We start from the raw sequence: 18,871 nt of genomic DNA, 5'->3' as shown, positions 1-18,871 counted from the left end.
AGGACATTATTTTGTCATAAAAACAATGGCAAAGTTTTGTTGCTACTGATGATAACATTTTTATATTTTTTCTGCATCTCCACTGGATGGATTCCTTTTTTGTTCTTTTTTTTCTTGTGGCCCTCAATGTGTTGAACAGTATCTTCTACTACGACCAGACACCAGGCCATCTGAGCACATCCCCAATTGATAATTGCCCAATAATGTGAAATCATTATTATGAGTTTGTACGGCCACACCAAATTGGTTTTGTGCTTTGTTTGCTACTTGCCCGCTCATCTGCCTGGGCATGGATTACTCATACAACAGGAAGGAATGACGGCAAGGTCCATTAAGTGGGATGGCAGGACATCATATCAGCATTAATCTCCCACTTAGCAGAGCAGCCCCATGGGAGGGGAGGAGAGAGAGAGAGAGAGAGAGAGAGAGAGAGAGAGAGAGAGAGAGAGAGAGACTTCAGCTCTCTTGCTAGTCAGGATTTTCATTTTTACGGACCTGCAAACACATCCATTTACTCAGGCTATTTGTGACGGTTGTATTAATCCAATAACAATCATGGACTATTGAGTTTTTTTGTAATTGGTGCAACTCTGTTGCATTCAAGTTTAAACTATCAGAACACCTTTGATACTATATAGTTACAATCTAAAATCCCACCAATTGATGTACTGTAACAATTTGATTTACACGCTGTCTTACCTTCTGCCAAGATACACCATCACTACACTCCGTGGTCTACAGCGCCACCTGCCTTTGAATAGGATCATAGGATATGTATCAGCAACAATAGTTGTCCTAGAATGTCCCCGAAGGACCACTGATCGAATTCAGTTTGAAATTGTTTTTTAATTCTCATATAAATAATTAAAATTAAACATATAGTTTGCGCTGCACATTGTATTATATTAGTCTGTTCCAAGGTTTTTCAAGATGTCGCAATCGGCAGGAGCCAGCTGTTATAATAAACTATGGTTTGTTCCAGATGAGGTAGTCCAGTTGTTTGCCTGATCAAAATTTATTTATCGGTTGCTCTGGTTGGATGCTGGCTAGCTAGCAAACCCAGCTGTCAGTTCCTGAGTGTGGTGACAGCTGAAAATATTAATTTGTCCTTTGTTGTGCGCTGACTACAATCGCCAAAATGTTTGAGGAGGCTAGTGAGGTGTTTGATAACATGTTTAAATCCTCGTTTCCCCTGACTTTCATTGTGTTCATCCCTGCCGTGCTGATTTTGGTGTCACCGCTCCCAGCCGAGGCGGCACATGAATTTACCGTGTACCGCATGCAGCAGTATGACCTGCAGGGACAGCCCTACGGTAGGTCAAGTGTTCCTATCATTTATCAGTCGAGAAAAATGCCAGTGTTATAGCATTAACTTGGCGAGTAATCGTTCACTACCAGCTCACTAACTACAAATGTCAGTAAACGACCGTTGGCTCCCTCGATGTCGTCTCGAGCTGCCTGTGTCAATGACAGCATGCATAGTACCGTTCGCTAGCTGCTAACGTAGCTAAGCTAACCTAGCTTGGTTGACTCGCTCGGTAAGCTTTTCTATATATCAAGCAGCATCTAATTTTTCCTCTCAGGACCAAACCAGTAACGTTACTACTTAAATACAATTCATGTATTCAACCCAGCTATTATGGTTTAAGATGTAATTCAGGTCAGCGATGGCAGCAGCATGACAGCCACGGTAACCATGGTGAAATTTCTTTATGTCTGTGGCTAACAGTTACTCTTAGATGAAAATGAATGGGAATTTACGCCCATCTGCCAGATTTGACAGTTAAATAACATGATCGTCAAAACCAAACCCTTGTCATGTTCTATTTCAAACAGCTGGATGTTATTCAGTCTAATTTAGTCTCAGCATCAGGGTGTAGGTGACGTTTGATTCATTTGATTTGTATAGGCTTAACTTAATGTATATCCATTTAACAGCCCTAATGGACATCCTATTGCTGCATGAGTACATCTGGAGCTTTCCTGTTTACATAATGACAGTAGTTCATATAAAGGAATTCACTTGTGGTTTGATGATTGATGATCAATATGTCTGTTATATCCCCAGGTACCAGGAATGCCATCTTGAACACTGAGGCCCGTACTGTGGAGGCAGAGGTACTAAGTCGTCGCTGTGTTATCATGCGGCTGGCAGACTTCTCCTATGACAAGTACCAGAAAGCCCTGCGCCAGTCAGCCGGGGCTGTGGTTATCATCCTGCCCAAGAACATGTCTGCTATGCCCCAGGACATAGTACAGGTATTCACACACACTAGAGTCACAAATCAAAGTCTTGTATTTATAATATGTAGTCCTAACCCATTACATAGATTGACAAGTATTATCATTACCACACACAGGTTGTGACTAATTTGCCTTCCCACTTTTGAGAGGGATCATTAATCTATCTGGAAAGCAGTAGCAGTTACTCATTTGCTCAGTTACATAACAAAATTTCCATTTTTGTGACTCATTGTAGAGATGGGCTGTTTAAGCAAGGCATCCATTCCAAATAAGGTATAATAATTTATAATGCATAATGTCTCTTGACGACATGTGCTGCCATGAAAGCTACTTGGTTCGAACTCTTGCTGTACATTTGAAAGATAGTTCATGTTCATACTCAAGGTCTGCCATGGCGGCTTTCTCTTATCAGTTGTATCCCACTCAAAACATGAGCGGGCAAAACCAGACTTGCAAGAGTGAAGAAGGCAAAAGTGAAAAATGTTGTGCTTTGTCTCCTTTGCTTTACATTCCTTTGCCCTTGCTGGTAGATGCCATTTTACTGGTTTCATTTTCAAATAACATTACAGTATTCAGTACAATATATTTGCTGTTTTTGGCCTATTTTCTCAACAGTTACATTTGACTTTCTCCTCCAACTTCACAAACGGAGCTGTCTCTCTTAGTTGTCTAAGCATGCCGTTCTCTTGTGCTGTTCCTGTGTAGCAGTTCATGGAGCTGGAGCCGGAGATGTTGGCTACCGAGACCATCGTCCCCGTCTACTTTGCCATGGAGGACGATGAGCTGCTGTCCATCTACACCCAAACCCTGACCTCCTCCTCCTCCCAGGGGTCCTCCTCGGCAGCTGAAGGTAGTGACTCTCTGTGGACTGGACCTGCTTCCCTGTGTATTCTGCCCTCAGCTCAGAGGGACTACAAGAGAGGGAGGTGGTGACAGGAATCTGTCTGTCTGTCTGTCTGTCTGTCTGTCTGTCTGTCTGTCTGTCTGTCTGCCTGTCTGTCTGTCTGTCTATCCATCTATCTATGCATAAATGGAGATGAGAGGGCACAAAAAACATGTCTGTGATGAGTCATATCCTATCGTACCGACATTTGATGAAGATAAATTAAATTCTGTGTTATGTTTTGTGTTTTCTGTAGTGCTGCTGCATACAGCCACAGCCAACGGCTTTCAGATGGTCACCAGTGGGACGCAGAGCAAAGCTATCAGTGACTGGGCCATCACCAGTCTAGAGGTGAGAAACTTAACTGTAATCTAAAGAATGCAACTGAATCAGCTGGTTGAAACACCAAAACCTTGATAGTGTTACTTTCAGTTATTTGAATCATTTACTCAGTACTACTTACACAGTAGATGCCCGCGTCACTCGTTAAAAATTAAACTTCTCGAGCGTTGTAAATTCAATGTGTACTCATAGTTGCATGACTTTTCCTAAATATTTGGGCTTTCAAAGTCTGTATTCTTAGAATTAAAAAAATCGACATGGAAAATAAATACAGTTTTAACAATTTTCTCCACACAAAGTACATTTAGTAGCACCAGAACCGAGTGTGAATGTCTCTCTGTCACCTCCACCAGCATGATAGCAACATTTGAATGGCTGCTGTATTTATCCATTGAGAGAGTGAGCACCAAAACTGAGCTGAAACTATTTTCGTGCATGCAACTTCTCACTTACCTTCAGGAGAATAGTGCGATGAGGATAATGAAGACTTGAAGATCAAAAGAGTATCACAAAAAATGCAGGGCAGGCCTGACATCTCTGAACATTACTTAGCTGCAGCGTCAGGGTTCAGCAGCCTGGCCTTTGTAGCTTTAAAGTGACTTCCAACAGAAATGGAATTGTGATGGCTGTTTGAAGTTAATTTTTCTTTTTTACTCTCATGGTCAAACTTTAATCCTAGTAGAATTATGATAAGGCAAGAATGTTCCACTCTGAGCATGTAGATTACTAATGCATTGAATGTGGCAGAATATGAATGCCACTATTGAACTAGTGCTTTCATGCAGAATTCACAAGAATTGACTGATACTGAATTTCTGTCCCTCCTTCTCTCATTTGGGTTTATAAAGCGATTTAGTTGGACTCTGTCATTCTTTTGAAAGTAATTTTATCAAAAACAATTTTAGACAGAAGGGGTGCAAAGTAAAGAGAGCGAGAAGTGTCAGTTGAAGTGTGTGTTGATCTAAGCTGGGTGTTAAACCCAGAGGGAATAAATGGGTTTAGTCATACTGCAGGGGATTAGGAGACAGACAGAGGATTTCCTCAGAGGCCGGGGGTCTGGGGGCCGACTGTGACGGTAACCCACAACACTGTTCAGTCAAGCTGCCAGTCGGTAGGTTTTAATGGCCTGCATGGTGCCATTGGTTTAGGCTGAATCACTGTTATAAATGTTCTGTTTCTGCCTTAATTTATTGCTTGCTGTTATGTAACAAATACTTTACATAGAGCAGAGGGAAATAGAAAATTGATTAAACTTAAACTAATTACTTAAAATTAATTACTTTTAGATTGACACTAATTCCATTGTATGTGGTTTTAAGTGTTTCTTTGTGCTCCCCTAAATAATCAAGAATTATCAGAGCTGAAATCAAATTTCCTGCAGTCTTGTATGAATATGAAAATGCACCAACTTGATAAAGAGCAAATACAGACTAGTCTTGCAGACTAGTTTCATTTTTAAATGAGCCTACTTTGCATTTGAAAATGTTTTGAAGTTGTACATTGACTCTCTGAGTCCTTGTTGCATTGTTGGAGCGAGCCACTTTGTGTTACAGAAAGCAAATGGCATCATTTTCAGTATTAATGCAATAACAACAGTTTCAACAGTTTCTTGGCTGATCATGAAAAACAAGCATTATAATATACCAGTTAAGTCATTAAACTGGCTGACCATTTCTGCCTTAAGTAGTTTTAAACTTTTACGCTGTAACTTGTCTAACGAGTCTCTTGTTATTTGTCAGGGTCGCCTGGCTGGAGTCGGAGGAGAGGATCTGCCCACTATCGTCCTGGTGGCTCACTACGACTCCTTTGGTGTGGCTCCGGTACGTGCGCTTCCTCTTCCCAGCCTGGTACACCGTCGAAATGTCCGGGACAGTTATTGACTGAGGAAATATTTAGTCAAGGAACAGACATCGGATTTGGTCAAATCGAATTGTTTGTTTAGTCGATTAGTTGAATCGTCCAGTTGGTGTCCTTTAGCAAATTAATGCAAAAGCTCTTGATCTAATATTTATCAAAGGCTGATAAATATTTAATATACAGATATAGGCACATTTTTTTTGTAACTGCAGAGATGTTTATAATTGTCAGGAAATAACACAACTTCAAAGAAAGATGGAAACTTTTTTTCCAACTATACAAACTTGTTTACTGAGACCTTAACAAGCCTGTGATTCTTAGCTAAGAGGGAGCAGCCCCAGAAAAATAATCTCTGTTGACCTTCTGTGTGTGTTGTTGTGTCCAGTGGCTGTCGTATGGAGCAGACTCAAACGGCAGTGGAGTGTCCATGTTGCTAGAGCTGGCTCGTCTCTTCTCTAGACTATACACCTATAAGAGGACGCACGCTGGGTGAGTAGTGCACCAACACTCGCATTTTGATACTTTTCAGATTGTTGTTTACATTATTTTGTTTCCTCTGCTCCTGCGAACCTGAATTAGCACTCCTACCAGTTGTTTAACCTCTGAAAAATAAATTATTTCCCAAAACCCGTGTCCCTATGAATTGCAGTGTGTATTACAACTTTTTTTGGTAATTTCCTATTATTGTACACATTCATGCAAAAATTCACATCACACTAAAGCTGTACACACAAAGAATGCTTTGTATCTTGATGAAATACTGTAAGAAGTAGTGAATGCTGACCTCAGTGGTCCATGTGCACATAAAATGAAGTCTATCTGTCTGTTATACTGGTCACATTTGTTATAGTTAGCATCTTCTTCCTAACCCATTTTGAGAACTTTATTGGACATTATCTGTGCACTCTGCTTGTAATAGGAATCACATCTGACTATTTTAACCACTTACACTGGTCAATAATATTGTCCAGGCACATTCCTTTTGTGATAATGTACTTACAGTAGCTTTGATGGAAAGAATCATTTATTTTAAATACCAGAAGTGGTTACTAAAGGAGTAATGGACTTTACTGTAAGTGCATTGCTTTAGGCCAGCTCTGCTGTGTTTTCTATGTAGTGTGCTTAGTTTGCATTTAAACAGAATAAAAAGAATGAAAGCCAATACTGGGTCACATAACTTGTCCATTGTTTGAATATGCCTGAAATGAAATTAAGTGAAATGCAAACTCTTTCTCCAACAGCTCTAGTCCGTATGTTCATCTAGGCTAGTATTATACATCCATGTGCCATATTAGATTATTTCTCTTTTTTCATGTTAGATGATTGTAGTCCTGTTGTGTGTTCAGGTACAACCTGCTGTTCTTTGTGTCTGGAGGAGGGAAGTTTAACTACCAGGGCACCAAACGTTGGCTGGAGGACAATCTGGACCACACAGGTAATGTTTGAATCGTCTCACCACAGAGGCCTGGAAGAGATCCACACAGATTACTGGAACCGTATAGATAGGGATGTAACGATTCATTCAGCTAATAGTTTGGTTCGATGCGCAATACTAGATTCACAGTTTGATATTATCACAATATTTTGAGTAAAATCTGAATGAAGACAATCACGACCAAAAAAAAATCCTTTTTTATTTATGAGGGAAAACAAAAGAAAAGTGAAAACCATACACAGGGTGACTACAGGTTTCTGTAAGTTACATTTAAAACTTTAATTTATTTAGTTTTTTATTTATTTTATTAAAAATACATTTATTTATTTATTTTTTAATGCCAGTTTAAATAAAATTTGAGACCAATTTCATCCCAGAGAGTTAGAAAAAAGGTCAAGCAAAGAATTGCAACCAGGGAAAACTAGAAAAGTGGTATGAAGAGTTTTTAAGAGTATTAATATAAGTATTAAAATAAGTATTTTTAAGACCTTTAAAACCATATTTAAGACTCAAAGTGTAGTGATCCAAGCTAAAACTTGCTAAACTTGTGCTCTCTAGTGTATGCAAAAGAGAAAATACCATTCTGAATGTCATTTCTTAGATACTAGATTGCAGCTGAAATTGCAAACATTTTTCAACACCATAATTCATATCGTAAACATTTTTGTATCACAAAATTTCATATCATTAACTTGTGTTACATCTCTATGTATAGTGTATAATGTCTTATCTTCTCACCCTCTCTATCGCTCCTTATTTATTCCCCTCTCCCTGTCATATTCCTTCCATTCTGCTGCTGTGCCCCCTCTCTAGACTCCAGTCTGCTGCAGGACAATGTAGCCTTTGTGTTGTGCCTGGACACTCTGGGGAACGGAGATGCTCTGCACCTCCATGTGTCCAAGCCTCCTAAAGAGGGAACTCCTCAGCATTCCCTGCTCAAGGAGCTGGAGACGGTAAGACCATGATGCTCGTTACAGTCTGGTTTCTTATTTTTCTGTTAAGAGATAAATACTGTACTCAGCCTTGTCCTCCTATTTGGGTTCCCCCTCTCTTTCCCTGCCCCTCTGTCTCTCCCCAGGTGGTTAGTAGCCAGTACCCAGAGGTCAAATTCTCCATGGTCCACAAGAAAATCAACCTGGCCGACGACACGCTGGCCTGGGAGCACGAGCGCTTCGGGATCCGCCGGCTGCCGGCCTTCACGTTGTCTCACCTGCCGTCCCACCGCCTGGCGCAGCGCTCCAGCATCATGGACGTGCGGTCAGTGTCCCCCTCCTCTCGCTATGGAGCGGGAGAGCCCCCTGCTGGGTGGGTTCATTACTGCAAGTCTCTGAATCACCAAAAGAAGAGCGTTTCCATTGTCGTTGCCGGTCACTGTCATTCATGTCGTAGTTGTCGTCATCGCCCAACCCCGTTCCACCTCTCCCATCCCACACACCATGCTAAATCCCTTTATACACTTCCCATGAAGCCCTGGCAAGACTGGAGCGTTGTAAGCCGCATGGCCAATGTATCACTTATATCATCCATGATTGTATTTATGCACTCTTGTCAGATCTGGAATGTCAGAGATTGATTCAGCGTCTGAGGTTTGGGATTTGATGCCTCCCCAGTGTGGTAGTAAGATCTCCTTTCTGTCCTCTCCACTCCTCCCTTCCCTTACTCTTCACTGCTCTTGTAGCCATCCATCTTCCTGCCTGTCTGTTTGTTAGTGAACCATTTATCTGTTCTGTGTGAGTATTACATGCTTGACCTGTCAGGCGATATGATAGTTGTTCTATGTTGTTTTCTCTGGCACGCTTTCTGTATTTCACCCTGCCAAGTTCAGTGAGTTGTTTGCAGGTTATGACTCTGGGCGCTCTTACAGGTTATCTAAAAATGGACGCTCTGTAATCAGTTTCCCTTCTCTTCCTTGGTGACTGAGTTTCTGACTTGTCCTCTGATGTGTTGTTTTGGAGCGTCTCCCCAGGTCTAACTGTGCCTGCGGTCTTGATGTGTTTGTGTTTGCAGGCCTCATGTTGACTTGAAAAAGCTAAGCAGGAACACCAAGGTGGTAGCAGAGGCTCTGGCCAGGGTCATTTACAACCTCACTGAAAAGGTACACACAGACACAAATGAGGTTCAGTTGTACATCTCTAATCAGTCGCTACCTACTATGCCTAATCCTAGCCTGTGAAGTGACATTGAGTGTGTGTTTGTATTCCGTTTATATTCAGTGTTCGAGTTATTCAAATATTTGGGATTTTCAAATATTCTGTTTAAGATTTTACGCATGTAAACGCCATATCCCGTCCACAATAACCAGGATGAACCCATATCTCGAGTATGAAAAACCTGAATATTCTAGCTGGGATATGTGGATATTTACCGGTATACTCTGGCATGTAAACGTCATATTCCGACTAAGACCTTAGCCGGGATAAGGCTTGTATTCAGAATATTAATATGTATGTAAACACACTCATTGTTATTCTTGTATTCTGCTTGCTACACAGGGAGCGCCTGGAGATCTGCAGATCTTCACTGAACAAATGGTAAGTGACTAAACTCATCTCTCTTTCCAAGCATGAGTCTGAGCTGGCAATGATCTTGTTGGGCTTGCTAATTATTTTATATTGATGAGGTATAGCATGTGCTGCTGAGTCTGACCCATTCATCAGTAGTGCTGGGTACAGACGGTTGGTGCTTTTTTTGGCACCAACCAAATCAAGCCCGTTTTGCCCAGCATACCTGTTCTAAATTACAAAGCGACTGCTGATTGGCTTCCCAGGTAACAACTTGCCACAGGCAGGAAAAACAGACTTGTCCACACGTCACAACACTGTTATCTCTCGGTTTGCTTAAAGTACACAGTGTCACAGAAACAGTCCAAGGCTTGACAATATTTTACTAAAATTGACGGCAACAGTGTGCGGTACAGTATTTGTGGCAAGAAAATAGCTGCCAAGTCCAGCAACACCTCAAACATAATGAAGCACAATGTCAAGTGCTGTTGACATAGTTCTAAATATTTACAATTAAAATGATTTAATAGTTGGAATAGTTATAATAAGGTCTTGAATCTGAAAGTTTTGATTAAACCAAAGTTTCTTTTATATTGTAAAATTGCATTTTGAACAAATAAATACTCATAAGGGCTTGTTTTTATACTGTAAAAGCGAAGGGGGAAAAAAGTGTTTTTTTTTCACTCACGAGTTCAAATGTAATTTCTTTTAGTGGGAAAACTAACAGCAACAATTATGTCAAAAAATGTAGGCTATTGCATTACATCATAGGCTTTTATTCAAAATAAGTATTGAACAAAGTACCATTTTGGTACTTATTTCCAACGACACCCAGCCCTATTCATCACAGGTTTGATGGTGATTCTCTTTATACTGTATGTCTACAGGTGTTTTCACACACATGTGTCTGTATGTTTCTGTTTTCACCAAGCAGGTCCAGGAGGAGCAGTTATCTTCGGTGGTGGACTGGCTGACAGCGCAGCCTCGTGCCGCACAGCTGGTGGACAAGGACAGCAGCGTGGTGTCCACTCTGGAGTATCACCTGGGACGCTACCTCAAGGATGTCAAGAGGCACTACGTCAAAGCTGACAAGAGGTAGGGACCAGGGTGGGGCGGGACAGGACAGGATAGGACAGGGTGGGACAATAAGCATACAGGTACAGGGGTTATAACAACTATTCAACCCCTGACTTTTTGAAAATGTTCTTGTTGTATAAAATTAGTTTGCACTGCATTGATTTGTTTGGGTTTTTTGGTCTAAAATCTATTCAACACACGCTTGTATGTCAAAGTGGAGTGGGAATTTATGTGAAAGTATGAAATTCCAATAACAGAAAAATCTAGTTTGTAGAAGCACTCACCCTCTTTACTTACTAGGGCTAAACTGTCTTGCAGGAAAAACATAGCATAACATTTTCATACTTGTTATAGTGAGATATCTGGAATACATTTTCTTTTCAAAAGGACTTTTTCATGTTTTTGTTACAAGGTCTTGTACCATGTCCCATTTTAATACATCTTCATGGAGTTTTAGGGTGTTGTGTGGTGGCCGAGACGTGTCGAACAAACTGCATATCCAAAACGCTTTGCAAATTCGAAAAACACAAGCGCATTAACGGAAAACACAAATGCAAAAATCACAGCACAAATGCAAAAGCCACAACATAACAACGGAAGTGAGCAACAACGGATGTTGACAATGAAACGGGCTGACTATTATTGCCGGCGGACTATTATTGCCTGCACATTGAACAACATTGCTCATTTGTGACAATCACATAGCGATAGTAATCATAGTTAGCTAGCGAACAACGTTTCACTTCTCAAACGGGCAAGAACTTTCCTCTTCCACATAATAGTAGTAGGCAATAGGCAATAATAGTTGGCCTGTTTCATTGTCAACATCTGTTGCTCACTTCCGTTGTTATGTTGTGGCTTTTGCATTTGTGTTGTGGCTTTTTCATTTGTGTTGTGATTTTTGCATTTGTGTTTTCCGTTAATGCGCTTGTGTTTTTCGAATTTGCAAAGCGTTTTGCAGGATATGCAGTTCGTTCGACACGTCTCGGCCACCGTAGTGTTGGTTTTTTCCTGCTTCAGAATACCGGAGCAGTATAGAGTGCCTGTGTCACTTCCCGCTCCTGTGATTTCAAAGAAATATTAACCGTCACCCTTCCATCACTATCTACGTTTTCAAGTTATATTTTCTTTCTTGTTGGAATTTCACATAAATTTGTTACATTTCCTCTCCACCTTGATAGAAAAAGATTATCACACAAATCTCAAATGAAGCTCATTTTGTAGCTCAAGAAAATGGCCAAAAGGTCGAGGGGGGTGAATATTTTTTACAGCCACTGTACATCCAACTTAACAGAAGTCCATTGAGGAACAATTAGATTGAATATACTGCAGTGTGTCTTTCCCTCTCCTTGGCAAACCTTCCACAGTCAGATTAGCACAGTGATTTTCTCTGTATAACATAATGGTGAGAGTGAAAATACTTTTTTATTTTATAACAAATCAGACCAGTTTGCACAGCAATGTTGTGAATCAGAATGCATTGATCTAGTGTATTCTTTCAATGGGACTGTCTTTAGTTTGTCTCTTAATCCATGGCACTATGTTGGAAGCAGGTTATTCCATGAAGTCAGACCGTGTATTTCATTGAGTTGATTTGCAGGAGTTGGAAACACTATTACTTCATGAAACTGATGATTTGTAGATTGCATTACAGTTTCAAATTCGCGTGCCACGTAGGCTGTGGCAGCAGCCAAGTTTCTGTTTTGTATCAACAATCATGCATTAAGCCAATGACATCAGAATTTATGCTTAGATGCCAGAGGTTAGAAATATATTCAAACACATTTCAGACGGCAGCGACTCTTTCCAGCTCAGTTTTGGCAGTGACAGACCTAAATGTATAGTGTACATTCAGAACCATTTTCTCCAGATCATATTGGTGTGACAGCTTTTTCCCTTTCTCTCTCCCTCAGGGATCCAGAGTTTGTTTTCTACGACCAGCTCAAACAGACGATGAATGCTTACAGGTAGGGGATAACGGGCTCCACCTCCCTCCTCTGAGATGCTTTGCTCTACTGCAGCTCCTATTGATTTAGCCCTTTTGAAAGCCCTTTCGGCTCGCAGCCAGCCGTCTGTAAAGTCTTAGTTTGTTTCCTGAAGCGCTTCTCGTCTTATTTGACTCATCCATTTCTCTGTGTTCTCTCGCTGTCTTTGTGTCTCTCCCTAATTCTGTATCCCACTTTCTCATCTCTGTATCTCTGCGTCTCAGAGTGAAGCCTGCTATTTTTGACCTGCTGCTGGCTGTCTGCATTGCAGCCTACTTGGGAGTGATGTATCTGGCGATCCAGGTGGGTCACTACATTCCAGCACTAGTTGGTTTTCTTGCACACCCTTGCGAGCCTTATTCAGTCAATACAGCTCTTTTTTTTATCAGGATTTGAGTGTGTAGATATGAAGTGTGTGTGCAGCTACTTGTCAGAAAACAAGAAACTGACATTGCCTCTTTCCTCCTGGTCCTTTTACAGAACTTCGGTGTCCTCTACAGCGTTGTCCGTAGAATCACCCAACCCAAGACCAAGACCCACTAAGCCACACAAAACCCTCTTTCCAGACCCCCCCACCCCTTTTTCATCAAATCATCAAGAAACTCTAGCCAATAAGAACGCAGAGGCTGGACCAAGCAGCTGTTCTTCAAACCAGCCGAATCACTTTTTCCCCTTTTCCTTCCACCTGAACACACGATGTCAGATCCTCTCTTGCTGCCGGCTTTATCCGTTTGGTCTCATAGTCAGGATTCATTTTTCTGTCTCCCTGTCCCCCATGAACAAAGATGTCTTGTCATTCATCACTAACTATCACACATCATACTCTAGTCTGGCTGCCGGTTTTACTGAATCTTTGTCTGATTTGATCGATGGATCTTTGAGTACAGGATAAGTGCAAGCTCTTGCGCTGGAAATATTCTATTATTTGGCTCTCATGATGGATTCAAACAATATGGCTGAAACCTTGCCAAACCTCAGAGATCTAGATGAGTTTAAGTAGAGAGGGCTTTGTGTTCCCGTACTCATCGATCATCATCTTCATTCCTGTTCTCAGTATACAAGTGATTATTCTGCCAAACTGAAGCGGGGCGGGTTGTTTGTCGTCCCGGGGCAGCTAGAGGGAGATTTGAGAGATTTTTGCCTGGAATCCGTATTGGAAAGAGTTGTATGAGCCACTCCTGTTGTCTTTAAATGCCCAATGAAAATTATTCCTCCCTAACCCCGGAAATGGTTTACGTAGAAGACGAGCTGTCTAAATGAAATGTGAAATAGTGTGTAGATAACCTGATTCCATTGCCTTCTTGGTGAACTTTGCAAATGAGACGAGATGTTATTGAGTTGAATGGGGGAAAAAAAAACTTGCCATTTTATGTATGAATCCTCATTCTCTACATTGAACATAATGATTATGGTTATAGAAATTAAGCAAACCGATTTCAAATTGATCAGTCTTGTTTTTTTTGTGTCACCTATTTGTGTTGTCATCTTTTGTTTACTGTTGCTGTGTGACTTGATGTGTCTTATTTGTAACTGCTCAGTCTTTTTTTTAAATTATAAATTGACAGAAATTGATGCTGGGTGAAATCTATCTTCCGATGTAGGTAATGGGTCACATTCCACAAAATGTGGTTGTTGGCTTTATCAGAGCACGTGTGTGTTTTGTGTAAGAGTGTCACGCCAACACGTTATAACATGATGAAATCCTCCCCTTTACTCCTTTTTATCAGTAGAAGGCTCTTGGAGAGGCGAGAGCCGCGTTGTGTTGGACGTGACTTTTTGTGGGAGTCAGCAAAAGTGTGATCTGTTTTCTTGAATTTTTAACGAGATTTTTGTCAAGCCAGCATTGCGGTATTTATACAGTCGGTAACAAAGGTGTTGGGTTAAATTTGGGGTGGGAAATATTACTACCAATACGACACATTTCTTAGGTGCACTATGTGAGATTTTTAATGTTTTGTGAGAGAAGTTGGTGTGTATACTGCAATGATGCCTTGATCAAATCTCTCAGCCTGGTCTTGCCTTGTGGAGAGTGAATGGTGCTTGTTTGCTGTACAGTGGCTATAAAAAGTATTCACCCCCCCTTGACTTTTTTGCACATTTTTTTTGTGCTTAAGTTATTAAATCATTTCAAAATGCATGCATGTGGGATTTTGAGTCTCTATCCGAAGCACTGTATCCTATCAAAGTGAAGACAAATTTGCTGAAATTTATGTGAAACTATAAAATCATACTAACAGAGAAATTGAGATTGCATTAAGTATTCAACCCCTTTGCTTCATTTGGGCTAAACTGCCACACTAGCAGATATTTGCTCAACATTTATCATGTTACTCCGATCGTCGTATTTAGTGGTTCTGAATAATGTTTTCCGGTCAAACTTTAAACTCAAACTCAATTTTTCTGTTATTTTAATTTTATACTTTCACATAAATGTTTTCAGTTTTATTTTCACTTTGATAGAATAGAGTGCTTTGCATAGATGTAAGACTGAAAATCCTTAATAAATGCCTTTTGAAATAACTTATAGCACAACAAAATGTGCAACAAGTGAAGGGTGGGGTGAATACTTTATATAGCTGCTGTATGTTTATTACATGTGTTACTGCATGACCTACGACCCCCTACAACCATGGTAATTATGACTGGACAGGTTAATTTAATCACCTACACAAGGGAAATACTGTGTGGTACATATGAATGTTAATTTATTGAAGCAGACAATGCTTATCTGTGCACTGAATTGAACTCTCCTCTGCGTCTAAACTCTGTTTCACCTCATCCACAACACTTGATCTTCGCATTTGAAAATGACATCAATTATAATTAAAAAATAAATGAAATTGTCAAAAGAAACCGGCAACACATTATTACTTTATTGACATGTTTTATTTTATGGGAAAAATATGATACAATAACACTGGCTGAATGGAATTATTAAAATTGTATTACAAAAGAGTAAGTACCTGTCTTTATCAAGTGGTCAAATTCAAACTGTCAACAGTCAGGGAAAAAATGGGGCAAATGGTAGACCTTACAGTGCGTATCAATGGTCCAAAAAACATGTTTCCTTAAGATACACTTTCAATGTAGAGATTCAGTTAATTAATATGATTCTTCTCAGAAAGTCATAAAAATTCAAAACTTCTCCCCGCTTTCCTAATTTTGATCTATTCATGAACAATAAAAATAATAGTAATAAATTACAGTGCAATTTGTAAGAAACACCTGCGAGGCATCTGCCCCTCGTCTCCTCCACGTCTCTCCCTCTCCCTCCTCACCCGCTCCCAGAAACACTTAAGTCTGTGATTTATGTTGACGTGTTTGGCACTATCTAACAGCATTCATGTACTTTGCATCATGCTGAGCTTCGTGTGCGAAATGTTTCCCATGTAGCGTGTAGGATGAACTGAGCTGTAAGCCAGCGTTGTATCGAATGCATAAAAAAGAACTGCCGAATCTATATGGAAAGAAAAAGCAGACTGATTACCGCGCTATTTTTTCCCCCCTTTTCCAGCTCAAATAATATTTCCAAGGGGTTCGGACACATTTTTTTTGTCAATTTCACGAGTAGCTAATCGTTCATGCTGCAGATCACAGCACTGTTTGCAGTCTGCAGTGACATGTATGACACAGTGGGAGAGATCTGGGCAGAGGTGGAGGGAAAGAGCACACACACCTTTAGTAGACAGTACTGTGCCAGACTTCAGGGACGAGTTACACATAATCCAGATCCCAGGACTCCTGGGTTTTACCGCAAACATGGCTCCCCAGTTCAGATTTACTTTTTCTATAATCATATGACGAAAAGAAAACTATGGATAAAGTAGTCTCACAGTAAATATACCATTAGACGGAGGTAAAGAGTGAATTGAGCAGGCAGGACATCCACAAAAGATTAGCAAAGTTCACATCCTGCTCCCCCACAGGCCAGAACACTGTCACCAGTAAAAACCAGTAAAACCAGTAAGCCACGGTTCTGAAAACAGTTATTCTACGCCTTCGGATGAAACTGAAAATGTGTGAATAACAGGTTTGATATATTATAACACACAGCATCAAGTGGTGTGCCATGTTAACTTACAGTACACATGTATATATGGTCTACAGTACATGAGTATGACACCATACATCACCTTAAAGTTTCTCATCGAACAGTAAGGAGTCAGCGTTCAGATTAAAAGGGAAGAGATTTGAAACTAAACCCAGACGACTGCGATCTAGATTAATAAAACAACTCTCCCTGGTCCCTGGGTATCTGATCTGAGCAGACTTATCACCAACTCATACACAGCAGAGAAGAACACAACTGGAATACAAACAGTGCTCTCAGAGGAAAAACAAAAACAAAAACAAAAAAAAAAAACAGCAGCAATTCCAAAACAAATCAACAATAATAACCATAATTAGAGCAACAATGGTGAATGTAAAAATCATGAGCTAGTTTTGATCCGCCAAGCGCCGACTTGCTTGCTGGTCTAGTCAGTCAGCGGGTTTTGGGGATGTGGAAGACGAGCCCATAAACTAGCCAGTATGGACGTTTTACCTAGTGACAAACGACAACATCCGCGGCCCGTTCCAGCAGCACAAGCATGCTGTTTCATCAAAACAAGAGCTTGAATTTGATCGAGAAGGTAGAGAAGGATGGACACACCCCGAGTTTATTTATTTCTTTTCTTTCAGTCAAGTCACAGAATCCCTGGAGAGGTGCAGCAGCAGCAGCATACGTTTCCACACACACATTACTGTAAGCCAGCGGGTCTCAAAGTGGGGGCCGGGGACCTCCGGGGGGGGGGGGGTCTCCTTAGGGAGGCTCCAGGTGGTCCCCGGCAAAATGGGGAGTAATTTAATTTCACTGTAATTTAATTCACCGGACATTATCCCAGTTAGAGGTTTTCTAATAATAGATTTGCCTTTGTTGCGTGTGTGTGTGTGTGTGTGTGCAAACGTATGTGTGTTCAGTGGTTTCTGCTGCTTCAAATGACTTCACTTTGAAGATGAGTTTTGCACATTGATAAAGAGGTTAAGATTACATAAGCTAGTGGATTTTTTTCTTCATCGTTTGTTTTTAAGACAACTTCATAGCATATTTCCAAAACCATTCCAATGTCATGCATTCCAGAATACCATAATGTGTGCATATATGTTTTTTTTATCATACTTGATTTTTATCTTTACACAAGTTCAGGGCTATTGCTCCAATTTTCTGTGAACCTGATAGCCGCCACCACCCATGAATTAGTTATCAATATTATTCAGATCTATATTCTTAAACAAATAAAACCATGAGGATGATACTGAAACCCAAGTCAATCAATTCCAGCTATTTGCTGTCATTAAACCAGCAGTCAGCTTGTACGCCTTCATTTCAGTGCAGCAACAGATGCTATACAACACACAAAGAAAAAAAACAAAAAAAAACAACAATACAGGAAATGTGAAAAAGCTTTTTCCATACAGGAATGCCAAGTAAATATCCCCAATGCCTGTTCTTACAGCGAGAGAGACGAAAAGAGAAAACAAAAAACAACCAAAACAAGTTAAAAGAAATCAAACTAAAAGGTGAAATGTTTCCACTGAAAATAGCAACGAAGCATTTTGAGTCCTTCATATTAAAAAGACCTAGCTACATCAATACTCAGAGCACTCATCCGCCCCAACCCCCCCCCCCCCCCCCCCCAACCCCCTCCCCACCCACCCCCTCACCCCCCCCACACACACACATAACCGCACACACTGATGTGGCTTTTCAAATTAACCCACGGACGCAGGGGGCTGGGGCTGCGTGGTCACCACCATCGACCGGTGCAATGATATGAAAATCAATACGCTACGATGGTAAAACGACACCAGACAATAACGTGCACTCCCGCATCGCTGCAGCCGCGTGAATGATGCAATACTTCCCTTTGTTTAGTTTTTTTTCAGAATCCATCTGTCCCTCACCTCACATCTGGACGTATCAGAGCGGACGGAGGGAGGTGGAAGGGGGCAGAGGAGGAAAGCAAAGCAAAACAAACACAAACAAACAAAAAGCGCCTGACACGGCCTTTTCGGAAACGCTCGGTTCACAAACACAGGCAGCCTCTCCTGGGGAGCGGGGGAGAGAGAGAGAGACCTGTGACAGAGTTTACTGACGGCAAACACAGCTCGGCCCTACGGCGTGTTGCTTGTTTATCAGGTCGCTATAGGTTACCGGAGGTCTGGACGTCTACAGGATCAATACTGAAGCCTCCTGTCTGGGTGCTGAGGTGTTGTTCAGGGTGATGGTGATGATTATGACAGTGTTTGTACACCCAGCAGCACTGTACACGACACTTCCACAGGCCAACTCCCACGCAAAATGTTTAGTTTCTACAGAACCTATCAGATGTAATGTTAACAATAATAATAAGACAAAAAAAAGTCACCTGAAAGAACATTCACAGTGCTATAATTAAAAAAATAAAAATAAATCAAAAACAAAAATGACAGTGATGAAATAAAACAAGACTAAAACAAACAAACGAAAAAAAGAAAAGAATAAGAATTCATTGCCCCTAACTTGGTA

At 40.8% G+C, this 18,871-nt stretch overlaps 1 protein-coding gene across 4 annotated transcripts; it reads left to right on the top strand.

Moving 5' to 3' along the window:
- Positions 1-1,054: 1,054 nt before the first annotated feature.
- ncln (nicalin) lies at positions 1,055-15,391 on the top strand. Of its 4 annotated transcripts, none has more exons than XM_071921793.2 (15): positions 1,055-1,313; positions 2,069-2,259; positions 2,950-3,094; positions 3,384-3,478; positions 5,209-5,289; positions 5,712-5,815; positions 6,673-6,761; positions 7,575-7,714; positions 7,840-8,018; positions 8,769-8,856; positions 9,254-9,292; positions 10,197-10,357; positions 12,253-12,306; positions 12,549-12,627; positions 12,805-15,391. In XM_071921793.2, exons 1-15 carry the CDS (start codon positions 1,139-1,141, stop codon positions 12,865-12,867), a joined length of 1,683 nt encoding a protein of 560 aa, XP_071777894.1. In that variant the 5' UTR covers positions 1,055-1,138; the 3' UTR covers positions 12,868-15,391. The 4 variants fall into 4 exon arrangements, with proteins under 4 accessions (XP_071777894.1, XP_071777893.1, XP_071777892.1 ...); XM_071921792.2 differs by having other exon boundaries at positions 10,194-10,357; XM_071921791.2 differs by having other exon boundaries at positions 7,840-8,066.
- The last annotated feature ends 3,480 nt before the right edge of the window (positions 15,392-18,871 follow it).

Source organism: Centroberyx gerrardi, chromosome 9 (genome assembly GCF_048128805.1).
Source record: "Centroberyx gerrardi isolate f3 chromosome 9, fCenGer3.hap1.cur.20231027, whole genome shotgun sequence".
NCBI classification, from domain to species: Eukaryota; Metazoa; Chordata; class Actinopteri; order Beryciformes; family Berycidae; genus Centroberyx; species Centroberyx gerrardi.
This window is presented reverse-complemented; position numbering and strand designations above follow the sequence as displayed.

Excerpts from the sequence above, each read along its gene's own strand:
- ncln (XM_071921790.2), top strand. The coding sequence starts at position 1,139 with ATGTTTGAGGAGGCTAGTGAGGTGTTTGATAACATGTTTAAATCCTCG. Across the intron at positions 1,314-2,068 it reads CCTGCAGGGACAGCCCTACG|GTACCAGGAATGCCATCTTG; the intron begins GTAGGTCAAGTG and ends TTATATCCCCAG. Across the intron at positions 7,715-7,839 it reads TGCTCAAGGAGCTGGAGACG|GTGGTTAGTAGCCAGTACCC; the intron begins GTAAGACCATGA and ends GTCTCTCCCCAG.